This window comes from Capra hircus, chromosome 6 (assembly GCF_001704415.2).
Source record: "Capra hircus breed San Clemente chromosome 6, ASM170441v1, whole genome shotgun sequence".
Classification (NCBI taxonomy): Eukaryota; Metazoa; Chordata; class Mammalia; order Artiodactyla; family Bovidae; genus Capra; species Capra hircus.
In genome coordinates, this window is record NC_030813.1 from 84,243,210 (window position 1) to 84,266,412 (window position 23,203).

Sequence of the window (23,203 nt, forward strand, 5' to 3'; positions counted from 1 at the left end):
ATGCATCTAGTTGTTCTGACATCCAGGTGTCATGAATTAGCTTTTAAAAGGTGGAAGCTCTGACACATAGATGATCATGCTAGAATCCCATAAAAATTCAGTGACACTCATAATTTATATTACATAAATTGCTGTGCCATTAAATGTTAATACATTTTATGCATGTTCTTTGGATGTGCATCTATTAAAGGAGGGAGGGAAGGAGATGGGGAGAGAGAGGGAAGGATGGAGGGAGGGGGGAGAAAGAAGGAGGAAAAAGGAGAGAGAGAAGAGTTTCTTCACTAAAATACTTGTATTGAAATAAAGCTATTTACCCTTTTTAATTTTACTTTTTTGCAAAGTAAAAATTTTTTCCCTTATTTTTTCCCTCATGGCTTTCAATTCATTACTTGAGTTTAGCTACAAAGGATCCCTAAACTTTCAAAAATAAATGCCACTGGTGATCTTTAGATCTTAAAGTTACTCATATTTAGTTGTTAAAAAGCAACGTGTATGTACACAGTTGTAAGTTACCTGAGAATGTTGTGTAGGTATATTTACTCAGTTCCTCTATGGAGGAGACAAATTCTCTCATTCACATAGATGAAGGTATTTTAAACAATAGTTATGAAAATTACAATTCTTTGGTTCTCTGATGAGGAGTGAATATTCTAGTTTGGATTGTTAAGTGCCTGAAATTCATTGGTTAGTTCTCTTGGGAGCATGTTCCTACAAGATAATTAAGATTGCTATATGATTCTACAGTGACTTCATACATAACTTTTAGGACTCACACCTCATATAAAATATTAAGTAACCAGAAATTTTAAAAACTAGTATTTTTATTGCCTCATGGTGGTCTGTCCTGAATGTTATCTACAAGTTTTTCCTTTGCACGTTTCTATATTTTGCCCCTTTCTCAGCTTTGATGAGACTTCCTTAGAGGAAACTCCTCTGACCCTGGAGACTTGTGCAGTTGCCTCTAGTTTCCACTGTCCAGGTACCTGCTTTTCTCACTAGTAGTACTTAGGTTATCACAAGTATAGCATAATTGTTACCTCTGTAACTAGTTTACTATGTTTCCCCTGGCACATAGCCCCAGTACTATGCAACATTCATGTAATTTTCTTGAGAAAATATAAACCCATAGTAACAGAGAAAGATTAAATAGTGTGAAACATATTTATGTAACAATGTTAAAATAGGACACTTAGTTTCTTTTACAGCTGGAAAGTTTTAGAAATTTAGACAGGCATGTCTGCATTCAGACGCTTGAACCGAGATGTATTTATTGCACTAGATCCCAGTTTTTTGGGTTATCCAGTGACGGTAGGCTGGCACTCGAGTGTACACTCCTGGCTTATCTGGCAGACCACACTGATACCCCCAGCTTACTATCCCCACGATGAACCAGTGTTGCCGTGAGTCTTCTTGTACTAGAGGGCCACCAGAGTCACCCTGAAGGAAATAGAGTGATAGATTATTTAAACTTGAAGACAAAAATAAATAAGTTAACTTTAAGACAACCCAGAAGTATGAAGTTTATTTCTATGATAATAGAAATCACATACATAATGACAGAAAAGTTAGTCTTAATTTCCTGTTGAAATACTATATACTAAGTCATGCAAAAATTAAAAAAAATCCTCCAAGTACACACGTTGTTCCTTCAGCAAGTGTGAGAAGATGAGAAGCACATCTCCTAGACTTCACCAGCCTGCTACCCCCACCAGGCTCCCCTCCTTCAGGGGGTTGCCCCTGACTTCCACCTTTCCTCCCGTGTCTCCCCTTCTAGCTTTGGGCTAGGTTATATTTTTTACTGCCAGTGCTCCCACACCCCGTGTATATCTCCTTCATTGCTACTTCATTATTTTATACAAGCACATTTGCATGCCTTTTGAATTTACTCCCACTGAGTCAGCTCCCCTCGTTGTAGCAGTTGCACATCTCTGCAACCCTCACTGCATTTATGATATTGTTCAGTGTGTAGTTTTCAGGCTATACTGTAAGGTTCATCAGGGAAGAGAGGCATACGTGTTCTGGACACTGCTATGCCCTAAGCTTCTAGCCTAAAGGAGATGCTAAGAAAATATTTATTGAACGAACACGTGTTTAGAAATCTCATTTATCTTCCTATTCATAGCATAATGCATAGTGTTTCATGTATAGTATTGATATATCAAAAATATCCTTTTGGTGAATAATAGAAAAGAAATTTATATGGCAATGGGTAAAGCATTCCTTATGAAATGTTTATGAGCCACTTATAATATTGATAATAAATCAATCAACTAAATATTTTTACATGTAATAGTCCATATGGAGAGAAAAATTGGTATATCTTCCATGTTGCATGATGGGTTAAGTCTGAGGTTCTTGAATTGGTCTAGGTTTTAATCCTCTACTTAATGACTATATGATTTCCAGTAAGCCACATAACAGCCCTCTGTATTTCAGCTTCTTCCTCTGTAAATAATAATTTTATGTGTTTAATAGAGTTTAACACACCTAGCACTCTGAGTACATCCTGCTAAATAGTCAGTACTAATAAAAGTCAGCTATTATCACCAAGAATGCTTCTAGAATAGTTTGGTATTCATTTGACTGCTCTTAGTAGTTAGTTCTTCCATGAGTGCTTAATCACTGGTGTACATGGGGAGAAGGGTTTAGTGTCTGAATCACCAGCTTGCATGACACTCCCTGTGTGGAGCCGATTGGCTCCCGGCTCCTTTAGATAATGCATATGTGCTCCAGTTTTCCAGTTTTCAGCACTTTCCCTTCACTGTGTTTTCCTGCTATTTCTTCTATAGTAAGAGATTTCTCTACAAAACATGTCACCAAGAGAGGGCGAGCAAATATTAAACTAAGAGGGACTTAGTTTAATAGATGCAATGTTTCCTATATTTGGCCAGCTCTACTGCCTCACTGAACAGACATTTAGGCCTGTGTTCTCTCTTCTAGACACCTGCCGAGCTCAAGTGATGTTGTATAAGTACGGAGTCTGGCACATAGAAATTAAGTGATGCAATTAAAAAAAATGAATGAATGAACAAAAACAAATAGGATCTCATAAATTCTTATGTAAAGTGCTATTTTGAGACATAAACTCTAGGCATTATAGTATTTTAGCTGAAAATCAGTGAGGCCCAGAGTGGAAAATGCAGGAAAATTTCATATAAGAATCTGTAAAATCTAGACATTTAGGGTAAAATTATGTTGTATCTCAGATGATAAAGTATCTGCCTTCAATGCAGGAGACCTGGGTTTGATCCCTGGGTCAGGAAGATCCCCGAGAGAAGGGAATGGCAATCCACTCCAGCATTCTTGCCTGGAGAATCCCATGGACAAAAGGAGCCTGGCAGGCTACAGTCCATGGGGTCACAAAGAGTTGCACACAACGGAGCAACTAACACTACAACTACTATTATGTCTATCATGGTAAGACATGCTAGTAAGTGCTTATAAACTTGAACATGACATGGATAAGGCTGTCTTGAACTTACCTGGCATGCGTCCACTCCACCTTCAGGTACTCCAGCACATAGCATTCCAGACAGGACAGCTCCATTATAACCAGCTGGTGCATTACATAAATAATTACTTATTATATTGACCCGTGCTTGTTGTAGATTTGTAACTGTGCTGCCTGTTAAATATAAAGGGGGAAATAAAATGGACTTCAGGGTAGATGAATTAATGAAGCTATGGTGAATATAGGAAAGAACATTTGTACTCCAAATATATCTCTTATTCAGCAAAGAAGGCTACTGAAGATGTCCTAGGAGTCTTTTCCTTAGCAATGATTTCTGCATTAGAGATGGATAACCCCTTTACATACATCAGTATCTTTCTTTTGTTTGTTTTACTTTAGCTTTGTGATATAGTCCCCCTTAGACCATAAGGGAAAAGCATCTGCTTCCTGAAAATAGATTAGTAGACTCTGAAATATCCACTGAGTGATTCTGAATTAGAAATTTACATGTTGAAGTAACCTTTAATCTAGTAACAAAAGAGTAACCAATCTGGTTTCAAGGCTAAAGAATGAATTTATTGCATATTGATGTTTCTTCACAATGGCATTGCCATTTTTTTCTTATTGGCACAAATTTTATCTATTATACCAAATTACTTTGGGCCATGAAAATACAATGAATTTTTTTTTAGGACCATGAGGCTTTTGTTTTATTCCTTGGAGAGATGGTCTACAACATGGGTAGAAACATGCACATATTGTTAATTCTACCCTTCCACTCCCTAGCTGATAACTCTTGTTTTCCCTTTGGTCATATTTGCTCTTTCATGTTATCCTTATTTTTTATCTGATTTTATTCACTTCAAAAACAAGTGTGAAAAACATTTGTGTATACACAGAATTTCTTGCTGTAAAGGCAGAATTTTATTTCATTTCAGAATAACTTAAATGGCTGGTAATACCTTAAAGGTTGTTAAAACCATTAGAGGATACCTATCCAAATTCTATCTTAAATTTTAAAAATTTTCTTTTTAGGGGAGACACTTAAGTCTTTGTAGAGTCTCTGGATCATTGAAGAACTCATAATTTTTCATCACTTCCTTTCACATTTCCCTATTACTGTATTTGAGAATTCCCTATAGTTTCTAGGGATAGCACTTTCCTTTGCTGAGGGAACTCTTGTTAGAGCTTAGGATGATCAAACTGTAGGATGATTCTCTCTGTAGAACCTGCCTTTAAGGTGTCCCTTGATTAGAAAAAAAGTGCATAGTGGCAAGTACCAGGAGATATTGCTGTTGTCTTTGTTTTTATTTTTCCTGAGAGACTTACCGCTATAACTCTGAGATCCCCATCCTGTTACATAAGCAGTGGAACCAGTAGAAATGGCCTGGTTCGCCTCTGGGAGACACACTGTATGAATATATCGGTTAAAGGTGACTTCTTTATCAAGTTGTACAAGTGCAATATCGTTTTCATGAGTTTCAGGATTATAATTGTCATGGATTAAAATGCTCCTTACTGCTACTCTCTGTTGAGGAGATGTTGTGGAAGTACCAAAGGTGGCAATCCATTGACGAGGATCAGAGTAGCTAAAAAATATGAAAACATGCTATTTGAATAGAGAACTTGTGAGAATTTCAAATGTTTGGATTTTGCGTTTGTCATCCAGCCCTGGCCCCCAGCCCCCCAATCTAGGAACTAGTTGATCGACATTTCTTTGGGATCTATTTCTGTAACTGTTTACTGGCACAATGATCATTGGTCTAAAGAAACATGGGAATGCTTTAGCAAACATATTGTGGGGTGATGAACATCCTGGTGTTCTGTTCCAATGAGGATACTCTGGTACTTTGAAGAACACTAGTGTAGCAAAACTGTTCTTCTATTTCTCCTTTTTCTACATCCTTCCATTTAAGCAACTAAGAAGTCTGAAACACCATTCACTTTAGTTTTAACTGATTCCTTTGGTTATTTTTTTCCTTTCCTTTAGGCAGAAGCCCCACTTAAATAGTAGTGATGAATGAGCTCCTTGTCTTATCAGTGGATAAATGATTTTTCTGTACTAAATATGTTGCTTGTTGAAGATTTTGGTGCATATGTTTGTGTGTATGAATACAGAAAGAGACAGAGCACTAATGTATACAAAATGTAAGGCATTATCTTTATGATCTAGGAATAGGGGCTTTTTGCCAAACTCCCAAAATACAAACTGAACAGTTAAGAAGAATGAATTTCGTGAAATTAATACTAAGTGTGCTGTACATAGAGCGCAAACTAATGGTTACTAAGGGAAGAAAGAGGGGGAGGCACAAGATAGGGCAGGGGATTAAGAACTATAAACTGTTATGGATAAAATAAATAAACTATAAGGATATATAGTATAACACAGGGATTGTAGCCAATATTTTGTAATGAATGGAGTATAACCTTTAAAAACTGTGAATTACTATGTTGTGCACCTATAAATTATATAATATTGTATATCATCTATACTTCAATAAAACATCTGTAACATTAAAAAAGCAAATCAATTAAAAGATATATAAAACTAAAAACAAAATTAACTGCACCATAGATATATTTATCAGATGAATGAAAAACCATGAGAAAATTCTTGCAATGTTTAACATCTAAAATTTTTGTAGAATAAACAGAATTCTATAAACCAACAATAAATGGAAAGAGAACCATTATAAAATGAACAAAAATATTAATAGGCATTTATGGGAGGAGAAGGCCAAACAGCCAGTAGACATGAAAAATACTCAAACTCACTAGTAAGTGGAGAAGTGAAAATTATAACAGTAATGAGCATCTAATGTATATTCATAAGAATGGAAAAAATTGAAAAAATAATATTGTGTTGGTGAGAAAGAAGTTCAAACTCTTTTGCATTAAATGTGAAGATACAAAATTCTGGAAAGCACTGCAGTGTATTTAGCACACTGTATATACACTTCTGGGTGCATGTGTCAGAGAAATTCTTGAAGATTTATTTGTAGTTGTTCAATCTCTCAGTCATGTCTGACTCTGCGACTCCATGAACTGCAGCATGCCAGGCCTCCCTGCCCTTTGCCATCTCTTGGAGTTTGCTTAAACTCATGTCCATTGAGTTGGTGATGCCATCCAACCATCTCATCCTCTGTCGTCTCCCTCTCCTTCTGCATTCAGTCTTTCCCAGCATCAGAGTCTTTTCCAGTGAGTCGGCTCTCTGCATCAGGTGGCCAAAGTATTGGGGAGCTTCAGCTTCAGCATCAGTCCTTCCAGTGAAAATTCAGGGTTGATTTCCTTTAGGATTGACTGGTGTGATCTCTTTGCAGTCCAAGGGACTCTCAAGAGTCTTCTCCAATACCACAGTTCGAAAGCATCAATTCTTTGGCACTCAGTCTTCTTTATGGTCCAACTCTCACATCCATACATGACTACTGGAAAAACCATAGCCTTGACTATATGGACCTTTGTTGGCAAAGTGATGTCTCTGCTTTTTAATATGCTGTCTGGGTTTGTCATAGCTTTCCTTCCAAGGAGCAAGTATCTTTTAGTTTCATTGCTGCAGTCACCATCTGCAGTGATGTGATGCAGGTTTATAGAGAGGCACATATGCAGGCATGAGAAAAAGTTGTATGTGCTGCAGTCTGTGGCTGTGGGAAGTTGGCGCAGCTTAGCTGGATGAAGGGATATGGTGCATGCAGTTGTGGACCAGATTAAAATTGCCAGGGTTGAGCAAAAACATTAAGGAACAATATGAGACTTATACACAGTTTTACTTGTATAAATTAAAGAAGCACACACACAAACTAAAGGTTTTACAGGTAATTGCATATTTAAAGACACATGTCAAGTATTTGGGTGAGGCCTATGGGGGCAGGGAAGGCACTAGAATTGAAATTCAGGTATGACAGGAGAAAAATAAAATGAGAGAAAAGTCTTATACAAACTGATGAAAATAAGGTTCTGTGAATTGGAAGCTGATAATTTCAACATGCTCCTAATGTTGAATAAAACCAAAATGTAACGAAATAACTTGAGAGTTTTGTGGAGTTTTGATAGTAGAGTTATATGAACAATAGAAATTATATTTATTGTCCAGGAGATACTTTTGTGAGGTATAGCAATTTGCAGAAGAGTAAGTGCTAGTTAGAAATTCTAAAGAAAAAATATTTGACAACAAACAAATACATGGATTTTTTTTTCACACTAAACTTCTTTTACTCAGGTCATTTTAGTGAAGATGCTAAAAGGCACTCTTCTTCTTCTCTGTCTGCCTCTCTCCCACCCTTCTTTTCCTTTCTTTCAGCACGGTTTGGAACCAGTTGAATTTATGAACCTTACCTGTGTTGCACATTGGCAGTGTTATTCTTGGCAAGTTACTTAATATCTCTAGTACTATATGATCGATCGATACCCTCTAACACAGACGTTTAAGTATTCGCTGAAACAACTAGGGCATGCTAAGATGGATAGGGAACTGCAGTCTTACCTTCTGAAGCAGTGAGCTGCTGACAGGATCCACGTATTACTGATCAAGGCTCCTCCGCAGCGGTGAGAACTGCTCCACTGTAGACTGACTTGCCATGGCCAGTCTCCTTCCTCAGCTTTAGTGCCTCCCATGATTCTCTCCCCAGACAATGTTATCAGGTCTGAGCGGACCCCACATTCTAATGGGAAAGGGAAGTAATGTGCTAGGAAGATCATGACGCTTACATCTGGGAGATGCTGTAAGTTTCACTATAATTTATGACTTTTATGTCTTATGTATTCTTTCTCAGGACATGCTAGGCTTTCCAAAAGCATGATCAATATGTTATACTTTTAGAATACTTATCTGACTGTTACCTATAGACTTCATTTTAGAGAACATTTCTGAACTTGATTGTCATGGAGGCTTCAAATTGTGGGGCAGATTCAGAGTTCTTTGGAATTTGTCATGAGTGGGGGTTAAGGTAGGTCAGTGCTAGAGGAACTAGCTGAGGCCACTGGTTCCCTGGGGAATATCCATCTTCTCAATAGCCTTGCTATTCAAAATGTGGTCTGTGGACCTGCAACATGAGTGTCTCCAAAAAGCTTGATAGAAATGCTGGCTCTGTGTGGAAACAATCTAAGTGATTATCAGTAGATGTGAGGATTAAGAAATAGTGTGGTATATATGCACGTAGAAACATGCACACACGTTGGAATGTTTTTCAGCCTTAAAAGGGAAGGAAATCCTGTCACTTGCAACAACATGGATGAAACTGTAGGGTATTGTCCTAAGGAAATAAGCCAGACAAAGGCAAATAGTTCATAGTATCACTTCTATGTGGAAATTAAAAAAAAAGCAAACACCTAGAAACAGTAGAAAGTGGTTGCCAGGGTGTAAGGGAAATAGGAAGAGTTTGGTTAAAGGATGATATAAGCTGATAAGGTCTGGGAATCAAATGTATAACATTATGACTATGTCTGACAGCACTGTATTATATAATTGAAATTTGCTAGAGAGTAGAACTTAAATGTTCTTGCCAAAAAACGGGAGGGAGGTAATAAATACATGAAGTGATGAATGTGTTAATTAGCTAGATGAAGGAACTCTTTTCATAATATATACATACATCAAATCATGACATTGTACACTTTAAATATAATACAATTTTATTTGTCAGCTGTACCACAATAAAGATGAACAACAACAAAAAGAAATGTTGACTCTCAGACCCATATTAGGGAACAAATCAAAAATTGCATTTTTCCTCCAACTTTACTAGGGAATTGACAAATAAAATTGTATGTATTTAAAGTGTACAATGTGATGATATGATATACAAATACACTGCAAAATGATTACCAAGTTCAAGATAATTAACACATCTCACACCTCACACATGTATGCATGGGCATGTCACTTAGTTTTGTCCAACTCTGAGACCCTATGGACTGTAGCCCGCCAGACTCCTCTGTCCATGGGATTCTCCAGGCAAGAATACTGGTGTAGGTTGTCATTTCCTCCTCCAGGGGAAATTCCTGACCCAGGGATTGAAGCCAGGTCTCCTATATCTTTGCACTGGCAGGTGGATTCTTTACCACTGAGTCACTTGGGAAGCCCACAATACCTCACACAGTGAACTCATTTTTGTGTGTATGTTTGGTGAGAATACTTATGACCTACTCTCAGCAGCTTTCAAATGTATAATACCGTGTTACTAACTAGAGTCACCAAGCCATACATTAGGTTCCCAGAACTTCCTAGCAGCTGTATTTAACAAGTGATTCATGTGCATAGTGACGTTAGAGGGAAACTGCTCTTATCATGAAGACTGTAGTGGTAATGCAGTTCATCACGGACGACCCAGTCCACATCCATAACTGATTCTATCTTACCAAATGGGCCCTAGAAAAGGAATTATTTTATGTCCACAGAATATTCTTGAGGGTGATTGAGAGTTTTTAAGTATCTAGATTAGGTTTATTTAAACATCTTAAGAAAGCCCATGATACTCCAGTGGCCAAAGCTGAAATGCGCTGGAGTGGGCTTGATCACTCAACTCCTACTTTCATGGTTTATTTGCTCTTGGTTAGTATGTTACTAAGAAATTAGAGGTAAATCACCATGAAAAATTTCTGTTGCTGAACCAGCTCTAAGGTAAGTGATATGACTTCAATAGGATGCCATCCAAACGCATTTATTTTCCAACAGATCTCCCAGATAGACGAGGAATAGACTTCTATTAAGAATATAAATGGCATATAGGTTCCTTTGCTGCATACTCCAAGGAAGTTCTCTAGTAAATTATTTTGTCCATGGGACTCTGCAGGCAAGAATACTGGAGTGGGTTGCCATTCCCTTCTCCAGGAGATCTTCTCGACCCAGAGATCGAACATGGGTCTCCCAGTTGCAAGTGGATTCTTTACCATCCAAGCCACCAGAGAAGCCCCTAGTAAATTATTTAAGCACATTCTAATAAAAAAGAAGCATTAATTATTAAAATAAATATACATGAAGTTGAAAAATACCCATAGAGGAAGTATTAACTTATAATATCACTTAAGTATCTGAGATAGGCCAGCTATCAAGGTATATTAAACAAATTTCTAACTACGTGTTATCAGCCTAAGGAGCAAACTACTGTTTTCAAGGGGTTTATATGTCTGCTATCTAGCCTGAGAGTATATATAATGACATTGAAAAACCCTGACTTTTCTGTTATGTTATAGACATAAAATGCATAATGTTTTTGTAATTTTTTTATTAGACTTTATGATTAACTTAAATCTATCACAAAAAAAACTATTCTGGTAATTAGGAAAAGCTATATAAATGGTGCAGCCAAACGTAATTTGCAAGTCTGCTAAAACGCTACCATAGAATCAGGGCTGGAGAAACTTGCTAAAGCTGCCAAGAAAACTTTAATGAGACCAAACTTGATACAGAGTGGGTGAAATGGCACTAATACTTCTTTCTCCTTCTGAAAATAGGAGAAAACCTAAATATCACTTTATAGCCCAATGAAGTTTGCAGTGTCTAATTTCAACAACAACCTACATGAGTAAACTAAGATTACTGATACCATCTCAATACATACTTCCTTGGCAAAGAGTACAAATCACTTGAACATTTACCCTTGTTATTTTGGTAAATCACATTTACAAAGTAATTTAAAATCTTACCTCGAGTGAACAATTGTACTGTATCGTGGCCAGTTAATGCTAGGGTTAAAAAAGAGGGAGAGTCAGTTCAATACAAAAAAGACTGTATATCATTTCACATTCATCTCTTAAAGTGTAGTCCTCAGACAACCATAATCAGAATCATTTGTAGGACTGCTAAATTTAGATTCCTAGGCTCCACCCCAGACCTACTGAGACAATCTGAGTCACAGGCTCCAAAAAACTGCCTTTATTATCTTGCCCCAATTTGTCATTGATCACACTAAAGTTTGTGCATTAACTTCTCATCAAACAGTTAAAAGATATTTAAAAGATATTTCTGTTCTCAAGTCACTCAGTTTACTTGGGAAAACAGAAACATAGTCATTGAGATACAAAGCAATAAACTCTCTAAGAAAAATTAATTTTTCACATATATATATAAAACTATATCTGTATTCCTAGACTGATATTATTTGTAGTTCTCCAGGTATAACAAACTATAGGGGGTTTGCTCCCACATAATTTATAGAAAGAAATTAAGGAATCATTCAAATAAATTTAAATGCAAAGTAGAGAGGAGAAAGGAGAGCGTTACTAATGCTGTCTGATTCACAGATGTTATCATGGTGAAAATAATATTTGAATTGTATTTTGAATACCTAAAAGCAATTTTTCAGGCAGCCAAGAGGTGAAAGGCATTCCAGGTGAAAGGTATAGTGGCACAAATGCATGAAGATATAAGATGTTTGTGGAGCAATGAAGTCAGTAGAGATAATACAAATGTTGCGTGTAGGAAAGTGATGGGGGAGCACAGAAAGAAACTATGTTGGTACCAGACACTGAAGGCCTGTCTATTCCAGTTCGATTTCTGCTTACAGAGCTGTTTCCTCTGAATGTCCTAAAGCCATCTCAAACTCAATGTCCCCAAATTTTGGCCCCAATTTACTACTTCCCTGGTGGCTCAGATGATAAAGAATCTGCCTGTACTGCAGGAGACTTAGGTTTGATCCCTGGATTGGAAAGATCCCCTGGAGAAGAGAATGACAACCCACTCTGATATCCTTGTCTGGAAAATCCCATGGACAGAGGATCCCAGTGGGCTACGGTCCATGAGGTCTCAAAGAGTTGCACACTACTGAGCCACTAACACACACACACCAACACATACACACTTAATAAATGACATCACTTCCACCAATAGCTGGAAATCTGAAATTGTCTCTAACTCCTTTCTCATTATTTCCCACATCGTATTGGCTTCCGAATTTTGTACCTTCTAGCATCTAACTATCCTTTGAATTAGCCCCATCTTTCCCATCCCTTTTGCTACTACTTGAGTACATGCTTTCCTCATTCGACACCTATACTTTTTTTTTTTTTTGACACCTTTACTTTTAACAATAGCCTTCATCCTGCCTATATGCCCTGGACAATTATCTATATTTTCTGAGTGGGGACAATAGAAGGATCTATAGTATGTGGTTGTTGTGGGCATTAGACAAACTTGAATAAACATCAGCAAGTCAGGCAGGACACAACCACCCACAGAGCTGGAGCAGTGTCTTGGAGGTCCTTGATGTGCTAAGCATCAACTCTGTAGTTTCAGGGTCTGGATCTGGGAGTCCAGGATAGGGATAGGAGAATTTGGGCGGGTTAGAGAGGCAACTTTGTGGGCCTGGTGTAGTGGTTATTTGCCAACAGATAGGAAAGAATTTCATTGTTTTAACCGCTGGTAAAATTTTAACAAGTGTATGCTGATTAACTACTAGTCCAATGTGGGAGTCACCAGAACCCTTTAATCTGGAGCTTATTATGAGGTGAATCATGGTTTCTTAAGATAGTAGTACATGACAAAGTTGGAGGAGTGTTTATACATGAATTGAGTAATTTCTTTTTTAAAATTATGTGACAAATATTAATAGAGTACTTATTATGTACTAGATACTGAGTAAGAGGAGTAAGGAGGATTAACAAGGCAGACTGGTTCTTGCCTTCAGAAAACTTAGAGTAGTATGAAGACAATACAAACTCATGGAAATAAGTTTGTCGTTTCGGCTATGATAAATGCTGTGGAGGAAAATGAAGATGTCTGTGACAGAGGTAAACAATTTAGTAGTGGAAGTCAGAAAAGGCTTACATTAGAAAGAAATGATCCAGATGATACTTGACAGATGCAAGGGAGTGATCTAGCAAGTGTTTTAAGAAACTGGACCGGTGTATGCAAAGGCTTGGGGCAGGAAGGAGAGAATCTTTGCAGATGGAGAAGGTAAAGTTGTGGCCAGATTGTGGTAAATGAGGAAGAGAATAGCATAATAAATGGCTGCGGGGGTAAGCGTGAATGAGATCATACAGTGCTTTAGATGAGATCACCACATCATTTATTGTTCAAATCAGAACATGTAAAGGGTAATATTAATAATGGTTCTTAGACAACTGACATGGTCCCCATTACTGTCCTGAGTAAACCAGGAAATATGGTATCCTGCTTATAGGTGGTGTTTTTGTTTCATTTTGTGGGAATACATGGGAGACTTTTAAACAAGACTGTATTTGTATTTTAAAATATTTCCTTGATCAATATGTGGACAATACATTGGAAGGGCTATGAAAGTAAAGAAGGAGTGTAGCTTGGAGGCTAGTGTAATTGTTTAAGTAAGAAATGATGTTGGCTTGGACCACGGTGATCGCAATAGGGATGGAAAACAATGAAACTGGAATTTCATTCCAGGCAGAAGTAGTGTGGATTTGCAGAGAGGAGATAGAGACATTGTTAAATCTAATTTCCTTCTTTATTCTACAAGTACTTACCAGACCCCTTCCAATTACATACATTTTTCTCAGTGAGGTGGATGCTAAATTAAACTGTTCTCTGACCTTGAACAGCTATTTACCATCCTTATAACATACCTACAAATTGAACATCTGACAGCAATGTCCCTCATAAAGAATATTGAGAGGGGAAAAACAATAAAGAATTTTTAGCAAATAAAAGTTATGATATGAATATGATTCTTTAAAACATCAGAATATTTTATATTAGTGAACTATATATTACATTTAACTTCATAGTAAGCTGTTTTCACAAAATTTAACTCAGGAAAAAAGAGTCCCTCATTAAATAAAAACAAGAAATAGAACTTGTAGAGGGATACACTGAAACAAAATGGTATATAAAAAAAATGATACTTGCATATTAACTGAGTTGGATTCATTGTCACGTCTTCAGAGTTATTTGTCATTTGCTGTAAAATAGACTCGATTCTGCTTTTCATTGATGCTTCATTGTTTCTCCTGGTGAATTTAAATTTCATGATAATATCTGCTATCACGCCATTGCCGCTTTGCCTGAATACCCATAAAAATATTTTTAAGTGTACAATTAGGATAATTTTCTGTTCTTTTTACATCTTCTTAATTAAGCATTTAAAAAATTACTTAAGAAATTTAACATTAGGACAGATTCACACACAGTGTTTGTATATGTAATGATATATCACAATGGTATCCTGCAAACACTTGATTTCAGTGCATAGGACACTGTACCCACCATTCAGGATAGCTTGTTTTTGAAGTCAGAATGCCAGAGTTTGCACACCAACTCTACCATTTACTGTTGGACTTTAGGTGGGGTTTTTTTTTCTTCTTAATCTATGTCTGTTTCCTCACATTAAAATGGGTTATCAAGAAGGTTATATGAGTTAATATGTGTAAAACTTTGGGAGGAGTACATAGCATAGCAGGAGTCCAGAAACAGACTCATAGACATGTATGACAATATATTATAGAAGTAGTATCACAAATCTGAAGGAAAATAAAGAGATTTTCGTGCAAGAAATCTCTGCTTATACCACACACAAACAAAGCATTTGAATGTGAACAGCACAAATCTTAAAACGTATAAGCAGGTATGAGAGAATGTCTTTATATATAGGAGAAGGAAGGGATTCTTAAATAAAACATTTTGCAATTGATATTCTACAACAAAAGATTCCATAAACAAACTGTAAAGATAAGCTATAGACAGGGAGAATATATTCGGAACTCAATGAATGTTTGGTGCCTCCTATAAACACAGAACGCCTACAAATTAATAAGGAAAAGACAAACAATAGAAAAACAATTCAAAGAATAGGGACCTTTGGTGAATGAGAAACATGTAAATAGATGAAACAGGATTCTGTTTATGCATCATTTATTTGATCTTGATAACAACTCTGTCTAAGAGTCATATCCCTTCCTCTTGGAAACTGTGAGTAACAAGCTGTCTTTTCAGAAGTCATCATCTGATTTTTTGGCCTTATTGTACCTCAGATTTTCTGATAACACAGTATTTTATTAAATTAAGTTAATATTTAAGTATAGCTGGTTTGCAATATTGTACCAATCTCTGCTGTACAGCAAAGTGACTCAGTTATATAAATACATTTGTTTTTTTCATATTCTTTGTCATTATAGTTTATTACAGGATATTCAGTATAGTTCCCTGTAACACAGTGTATTTTAAAAAAGAAGAGGAAGGAGAAAAAGTGGTGTGTGTTTATAAGGTTTACTAAACTTTCCAATATCGAGTTTGCTCCTACCATTCTTATTTCTGGGCTAGTCTTTTATTACTCTGAATGCTGGGCTGGATGAGCACAAGCTGGAATCAAGATTGCTGGGAGAAATATCAATAACCTCAGATATGCAGATGATACCACCCTTATGGCAGAAAGTGAAGAACTACTAGAGAGCCTCTTGATGAAAGTGAAAGAGGAGAGTGAAAAAGTGGGCTTAAAGCTCAACATTCAAAAAACTAAGATCATGGCATCTGGTCCCATCACTTCATGGCAAACAGATGGGGAAACAGCATCAGACTTTATTTTGGGGGGGCTCCAAAATCACTGCAGATGGTGATTGCAGCCATGATATTAAAAGACGCTTACTCCTTGGAAGGAAAGTTATGACCAACCTAGACAGCATATTAAAAAGCAGAGACATTACTTTGCCCACAAAGGTCTAGTCAAGGCTATGATTTTTCCAGTAGTCATGTATGGATGTGAGAGTTGGACTATAAAGAAAGCTGAGTGCAGAAGAATCGATGCTTTTGAACTGTGGTGTTGGAGGAGACTCTTGAGAGTCCCTTGGACTGCAAGGAGATCCAACCAGTCTATCCTAAAGGAGATGAGTCCTGGCTGTTCATTGGAAGGACTGATGCTGAAGTGGAAACTCCAATATTTTGGCCACCTGATGTGAAGAGCTAAACCACTGGAAAAGACCCTGATGCTGGGAAAGGTTGAAGGAGGGAGGAGAAGGGGACGGCAGAGGATGAAATGGTTGGATGGTATCACTGACTCAATGGACATGAGTTTGGGTAAACTCTGGGAGTTGATGATCGACAAGGAGGCCTGGTGTGCCGCAGTTCATGGGGTCGCAAAGAGTCAGACATGACCGAGTGACTGAACTGAACTTAACCGATGGTGTTCTTTACTCACCAGTCCCACTAGACTGCTTTCAGGTTTTCACTCTTTTTAACCTCAAAAACTTCATATATAAGCTATTCTTTCTGCCTGAAATACACATAAACACACTCACACCACTTTTTCTTCTTTCTTCTGTTTTAAAATATACTGTGTTACACATGTACATATATGCATATATAATGTTATACATACAGACATAATATATGTTTATATATCATAGGGGTAAGGAGTGGAAGTTAGAAGAACTTTAAGCAAATACTATGTTTAGCTTTATCATTTCAAAAAAATCTTACTGGCTGCTATGTAAAATGTGGAATGGAGCAAGACTAGAGGAGAGGAGATTCATTAGGAGGTGGTGGAAGTCCAGAAGAGAGATGACTGAGGACAGTGTGTTTGAAGTTACAGATCTTAAACATTTTAAGAAACAGAACTGTGAAGTTTAGATGATTGTATGTATGGGCTGCAGGAGAGACAGGAGTTAAAGATAACTCTCATATTTCTTTCTTGAGCAACTAAGTTGAAGGTAACACCACTGACAGAGGTTCAGTTCAGTTCAGTCGCTCAGTCGTGTCCGACTCTTTGCGACCCCATGAATTGCAGCATGCCAGGCCTCCCTGTCCATCACCAACTCCCGGAGTTCACCCAAACTCACGTCCATCGAGTCAGTGATGCCATCCAGCCATCTCATCCTCTATCGTCCCCTTCTCCTCCTGCCCCTAATCCCTCCCAGCATCAGAGTCTTTTCCAACGAGTCATTTCTTCACATCAGGTGGCCCAAGTATTGGAGTTTCCGCTTCAGCATCAGTCCTTCCAATGAACAGCCAGGACTGATCTCCTTTAGGATAGACTGGTTGGATCTCCTTGCAGTCCAAGGGACTCTCAAGAGTCTTCTCCAACACCACAGTTCAAAACCATCAATTCTTCAGTGCTCAGCTTTCTTCACAGTCCAACTCACATCCATACATGACCACTGGAAAAACCATAGCCTTGACTAGATGGACCTTTGTTGTCAAAGTAATGTCTCTGCTTTTCAATATACTATCTAGGTTTCATAACTTTCCTTCCAAGGAGTAAGCGTCTTTTAATTTCATGGCTGTAGTCACCATCTGCAGTGATTTTGGAGCCCAAAAAAATAAAGTCTGACACTGTTTCCACTGTTTCCCAATCTATTTGCCATGAAGTGATGGGACCAGATGCCGTGATCTTAGTTTTCTGAATGTTGAGCTTTAAGCCCACTTTTTCACTCTCCTCTTTCACTTTCATCAAGAGGCTCTGTAGTTGTTCTTCACTTTCTGCCATAAGGGTGGTGTCATCTGCATATCTGAGGTTATTGATATTTCTCCCAGCAATCTTGATTCCAGCTTGTGCTTCTTCCAGCCCAGCGTTTCTCATGCTGTACTCTGCATATAAGTTAAATAAGCAGGGTGACAATATATAGCCTTGACATACTCCTTTTTCTATTTGGAACCAGTCTGTTGTTCCATGTCAAGTTCCAACTGTTGCTTCCTGATCTGCATATAGGTTTCTCAAGAGGCAGGTCAGGTGGTCTGGTATTCCCATCTTTTAGAATTTTCCACAGTTTATTGTGATCCACACAGTCAAAGGCTTTGGCATAGTCAATAAAGGCAACACTAAATGAGTAACATATTTTATTGGGGACAGAGGATAGGTTCAGGTCTGGATGTATTAAAGTTGTGTTATCTGCAAGATAGCCATATTATGATATCAAGTAGATGGCTGTATATGTTCACATGTAGAGATGAGAAAAGAGGTCTGGCCCCAGAGATACAACTTTGATAATAACTAGCATATAGGGTGGAGAAGGAAATGGCAACCCACTCCAGTGTTCTTGCCTGGAGAATCCCAAGGATGGGTAGCCTGCTGGGCTGCCGTCTATGGGGTCGCACAGAGTCGGACACGACTGAAGCGACTTAGCAGCAGCAGCAGCAGCAGCATACAGGGGGCAGTTCAGTCCCTCAGTCGTGTCTGACTCTTTGTAACCCCATAGAGTGCAGCACACCAGGCCTCCCTGTCCATCACCAGCTCCTGGAGTTCACTCAAACTCATGTCCATTGAGTCGGTGATGCCATCCAGCCATCTCATCCTGTTGTCCTCTTCTCCCCCTGCCTTCAATGTTTCCCAGCATAGGGGGCAGGGAAGCCCCTAAAAGGAGTTTCAGTGTGATGAGAGGCTTACTGCACAGGCAGACATTTGAGGAATGTAAAAAGAAAGAATGAGAGCTAAAAAAGAAAACTGAGAAGAAATAACTGAGAAGTAAAAGGAAAATCAAAGTGTAGAGGGTTATGGAAACCAAGGGATGGCACTATTTCAAAAAAGAATAAAAGCTCAACAGTGCTAAATTCTGTTGAGAGGTTCAAGAAGAGGACTGATACAATTTTTTTTTGGAATTTGTGATTTAAATGTCATTGTTGAACTTGGGAAGAACAACTAGTATTTTGTGGTGAGATCAGAAGCCAGAGGGCAGATTGAGCAGTAAGTGGGAAGTGAACAAAAGGAAAAAAAATAGAGATTCAGTTCTACAAGTATTGCCAGCTAGTGGCTAGTACAGAAACTTGCTCAAGAAAATCCTAAGGTGAATGTGCACTGAACCGACTGAAATACATTTTGAAACAAACTCTTCTTACTTCTCGAGCACCTCAGCAAAACTTAACTGACCAGAGTGCCGTGCTTGTACTTAACTAGGTGACTGTACCAAGAATAAGAAAAATTAATCTTTTTGTGGTTTTAGTATTTGAGAAAGAATTAGTATAATTTCTCTTTCTTCTGAAGAATTTTTTTACATTATTTGAAGGACTGAGCAGTGTGGGCGTTTGAGACATTAGTGGTAGGGCCAGTCACTTTTACTTTCAGTTCAGTAAGGGTAACTATTTTAGTTGGGAGAGATATCACATCACATCACATCACATCACATCACAAGAATAGGTCTGTATTCCATTCAGGTAGGAATGGAAAATAATAAGTATGCATGCTGCTACTTCCCCTATTACTGATTCATTGCAGACATGTCTGTATCTGGCCACAGCATCCTTTAAAACATTCTAGGGAGACAAAAACTGAAAAGCTACTTTTGATGTTGGTTTAGCATTCCGATCTTAGATGAATATGCCCAGGATCACAGCATTGCACATCTCCACAAGGCACTGTTTGCACAGACTGCATTGTGAAGAGTATCCCCTGAATTTATAAATAGCCTTGTTACTGTACCGTCACCCAACTGTCTTCCTTTTCCCATGAAGAATTGAAGTAACAGTCATTCACATTACTAGATATACAGACCATATGTGATAATTTGACATTGCTTTTTAAGCTGCCCATGATACTATTTTCATGATACTGCAACACATTGTATTAAAGTTTCTTTCATTATCTATGCTATGAACAAAGTCAAATGAAGCAAATTGTATCTAGGCTTATATTAATATTGTAGTTCCACTTACCTCAGTTTGACAACATGAGCTTTGACGAACTGATTTTTTAAATCTGACACTTTGAATGTTCTAGTAATCTGTAGAAAGGGGAAAAAAAACACCTTTCTGTAATTACAGTTCTTTCTCTCCTTCCTCTTTCCAACACTGAAACATGGGACTATGTTAATGAAGAATCTAGACTGGAGTTTTTAAAGTTCAATTTAGTTCAGTTCCACTTCAGAACACCTGGGATCAATTTAGACAGGCTAAAAACCTTCTGAAGCAGTGTCTGTTCTTCATCTATTACACAAAGATAATAATGGACAGGCTGCATCTTCATTAGAAACCATTCTAAACACAGCAGACATTTTGCTCAATGAGAGCTCATGTTATGTGATCTTGTGGCTGTTCCTGAAGAGGTTGGGGCATGAGCCAACCCAACACTATACAACTTACACTGTGATCCTACAGTTCTTAAATAGGTTAAAACCAGATTAAAATGAGTAGCAATGGAGAGCCTGATGAGAAGGAGGAAGAGAAATAAAGGACAGTCTTTTCCTTATTGTTTCTGATTAATGCCTAAACATCTTAAGTTATTTTTAACATCAGTTGTTATTTCCTGGTCTAACTTTAACCTTCCCCCTGAATCATTGCTCAGTGCCAGCAAGAATGGTTCATTTGAGGTTTAAGGTTTAGCTTCACAGAGAGCTAGTAGTGATTCTGTGACTGGAACAGTTCTACCAAGATGCAAGGCGAGATGTACTAAGCCATCATATCGTGGAGTGGATTCTGTTGGCTAGTACTGTGAGGTTGGATCAAGGTTGAGGTGAATGTGAAGATGTCCAAATGGGGAAATTAAGTAGCATGCTGAATATTATATTAAGCCAGGATTTGAAGTCAATTCTCGAGACTGTAAAGTTTACATAATCTTTGTCACACCATATTATATCTTATTTTTTCAATATCCTTTTCTTTAGGCTGATATTGGACCAACCAGTTGTTAGAAAATATGATAACTTTTTTTCTTTCTAGAAGTCTTGAACATTTTTAAGAATTATGAGGCTTTTAGTTTTATCAAAATAATTTCCTTTTTTAAAAATTCAAGAAGTACTAGTAAGTGTTAAGAAGAAAGCAAAAAGTCACTCAAAATTCTATGATCTAGAATTATAGGATGCTACCATTTGGTCAGCCATATTCTAGTTAACTTTGTAGAAGGATGGTTTTATTTTTTATTTTTTAATTTTTACTTTATTTTGCTTTACAGTACTGTATTGGTTTTGCCATACATTGACATGAATCCACCATGGGTGTACATGAGTTCCCAATCCTGAACCCTCCTCCCACCTCCCACCCCATATTATCTCTCTGGATCATCCCCGTGCACCAGCCCCAAGCATCCTGTATCCTATATTGAACATAGACTGGCGATTCGTTTCTTACATGATAGTATACATGTTTCAATGCCATTCTCCCAAATCATCCCACCCTCTCCCTCTCCCACAGAGTCCAAAAATCCATTCTATACATCTGTGTCTCTTTCGCTGTCTCACATACAGGGTTATCATTACCATCTTTCTAAATTCCATATATATGTGTTAGTATACTGTATTGGTGTTTTTCTTTCTGGCTTACTTCACTCTGTATAATTGGCTCCAGTTTCATCCACCTCATTAGAACTGATTCAAATGTATTCTTTTTAATGGCTGAGTAATAATTGTGTATATGTACCACAGCTTTCTTATCCATTCATCTGCTGATGGACATCTAGGTTGTTTCCATGTCCTAGCTATTATAAACAGTGCTGCGATGAACATTGGGGTACACGTGTCTCTTTCAATTCTGGTTTCCTCAGTGTGTATGCCCAGTAGTGGGATTGCTGGGCCATAAGGCAGTTCTATTTGTAGTTTTTTAAGGAATCTCCACACTGTTCTCCATAGTGGCTGTACTAGTTTACATTTCCAGCAACAGTGTAAGAGGGTTCCCTTTTCTCCACACCCTCTCCAGCATTTATTGCTTGTAGACTTTTGGATCGCAGCCATCCTGACTGGTGTGAGATGGTACAAGCATCTTATGCAGCTCAATTCCAGAAAAATAAACAACCCAATCAAAAAATGAGCCAAAGAATTAAATAGACATTTCTCCAAAGAAGACATACGGATGGCTAACAAACACTTGAAAGGATGCTCAACATCACTCATTATCAGAGAAATGCAAATCAAAACCACAATGAGGTACCATCTCACACCAGACAGAAGGATGGGTTTTAATGTTTTGTTTACATGGTATATTGTAGGAGGTAGGTTAGTAAACTGATTTAAATTTAATATTACTTGACTTTAACAGAAGTAGAAAGAACTGACCTAAAACTGAAGGAATTGCTAAAATTTAAATAAATGTTTCTTGAAATTATATTTCATGATTTAGTATTGTACCAGCACAGGCTAGACTTGACCAAAGGCTTAAAAATCCACTTTAATTATTACATTTTTGCTATGTGGAAAATATTGAGGTAATTTAATGAAGATAATAAGCAACATAAAGAAAGTTGATTAATTGGCTGGTATCCATATATGAGGATAAAAGAAGAAGCCTATGTATAAGATTCTGTATTTCATAGAGAATATGGAAAATTTGTGGACTCTTTCATTAGAACTTATCAAATGCTTGGTAGAAAATCAGTGAGCAGATGCTTGAATAGGAAGACAATGGGCTAGGTGGGAAGTGTATACACAGGGTGTACAGAGAGAAGTTAGCTTGCTCTGGGAACTTGAATGAATTTTGTAACCTTTCTTCCTCTCATTATCTTCATCTGTAAGAGGAGAACAGTCCAAAATGTGTTTAAAAAATCGATCTGTGCACAGTTCGCTGCTGCAAGTCCTAGAGGCTATGCATCTACTTTCAGTGAAGTTTATATACAACCTTTTGTCCTTTTCCCCTCCCTTCAAAATGATTGTTTAATCGGTCAGATGAGTTTTTTTTCACACATTTTTTATTTTGGAACATGTATTATTGACCCTTTTATTACAATAGGCAAAAATTAAGTAAACAATGAAAAAAAGAACTATTTTATGTTTCTCTCCTGGTTGACAATACTATCTTTGAAATATAGAATAGCCTTGGATCCTTAAACCTCAATAATATTCATAATGATAAGAATTGAAGTGAGATATGGATTATTGAGTTAAATTCTTGCAAAGTACCATCATTAACCTGTTAACAGATGAAGTCATATGAAGGATAAA

The 23,203-nt window shown here is 37.4% G+C and overlaps 1 protein-coding gene across 1 annotated transcript in view; it reads right to left on the minus strand.

Annotated features, from left to right (window-relative positions):
- The window catches only part of TMPRSS11D (transmembrane protease, serine 11D), a 60,032-nt gene continuing 37,093 nt past the window's right edge, over nucleotides 265–23,203 (minus strand). Inside the window, exons 4-10 of the mRNA XM_013964668.2 lie at nucleotides 19,992–20,059; nucleotides 14,265–14,419; nucleotides 11,093–11,131; nucleotides 7,932–8,109; nucleotides 4,781–5,040; nucleotides 3,483–3,625; nucleotides 265–1,437 (exon numbers count right to left, since the gene is read on the minus strand). Coding sequence (XP_013820122.1) covers nucleotides 1,276–1,437; nucleotides 3,483–3,625; nucleotides 4,781–5,040; nucleotides 7,932–8,109; nucleotides 11,093–11,131; nucleotides 14,265–14,419; nucleotides 19,992–20,059 — 1,005 coding nt within the window. The 3' untranslated portion in view covers nucleotides 265–1,275. The remainder of the gene's footprint in view (nucleotides 1,438–3,482; nucleotides 3,626–4,780; nucleotides 5,041–7,931; nucleotides 8,110–11,092; nucleotides 11,132–14,264; nucleotides 14,420–19,991; nucleotides 20,060–23,203) is intronic.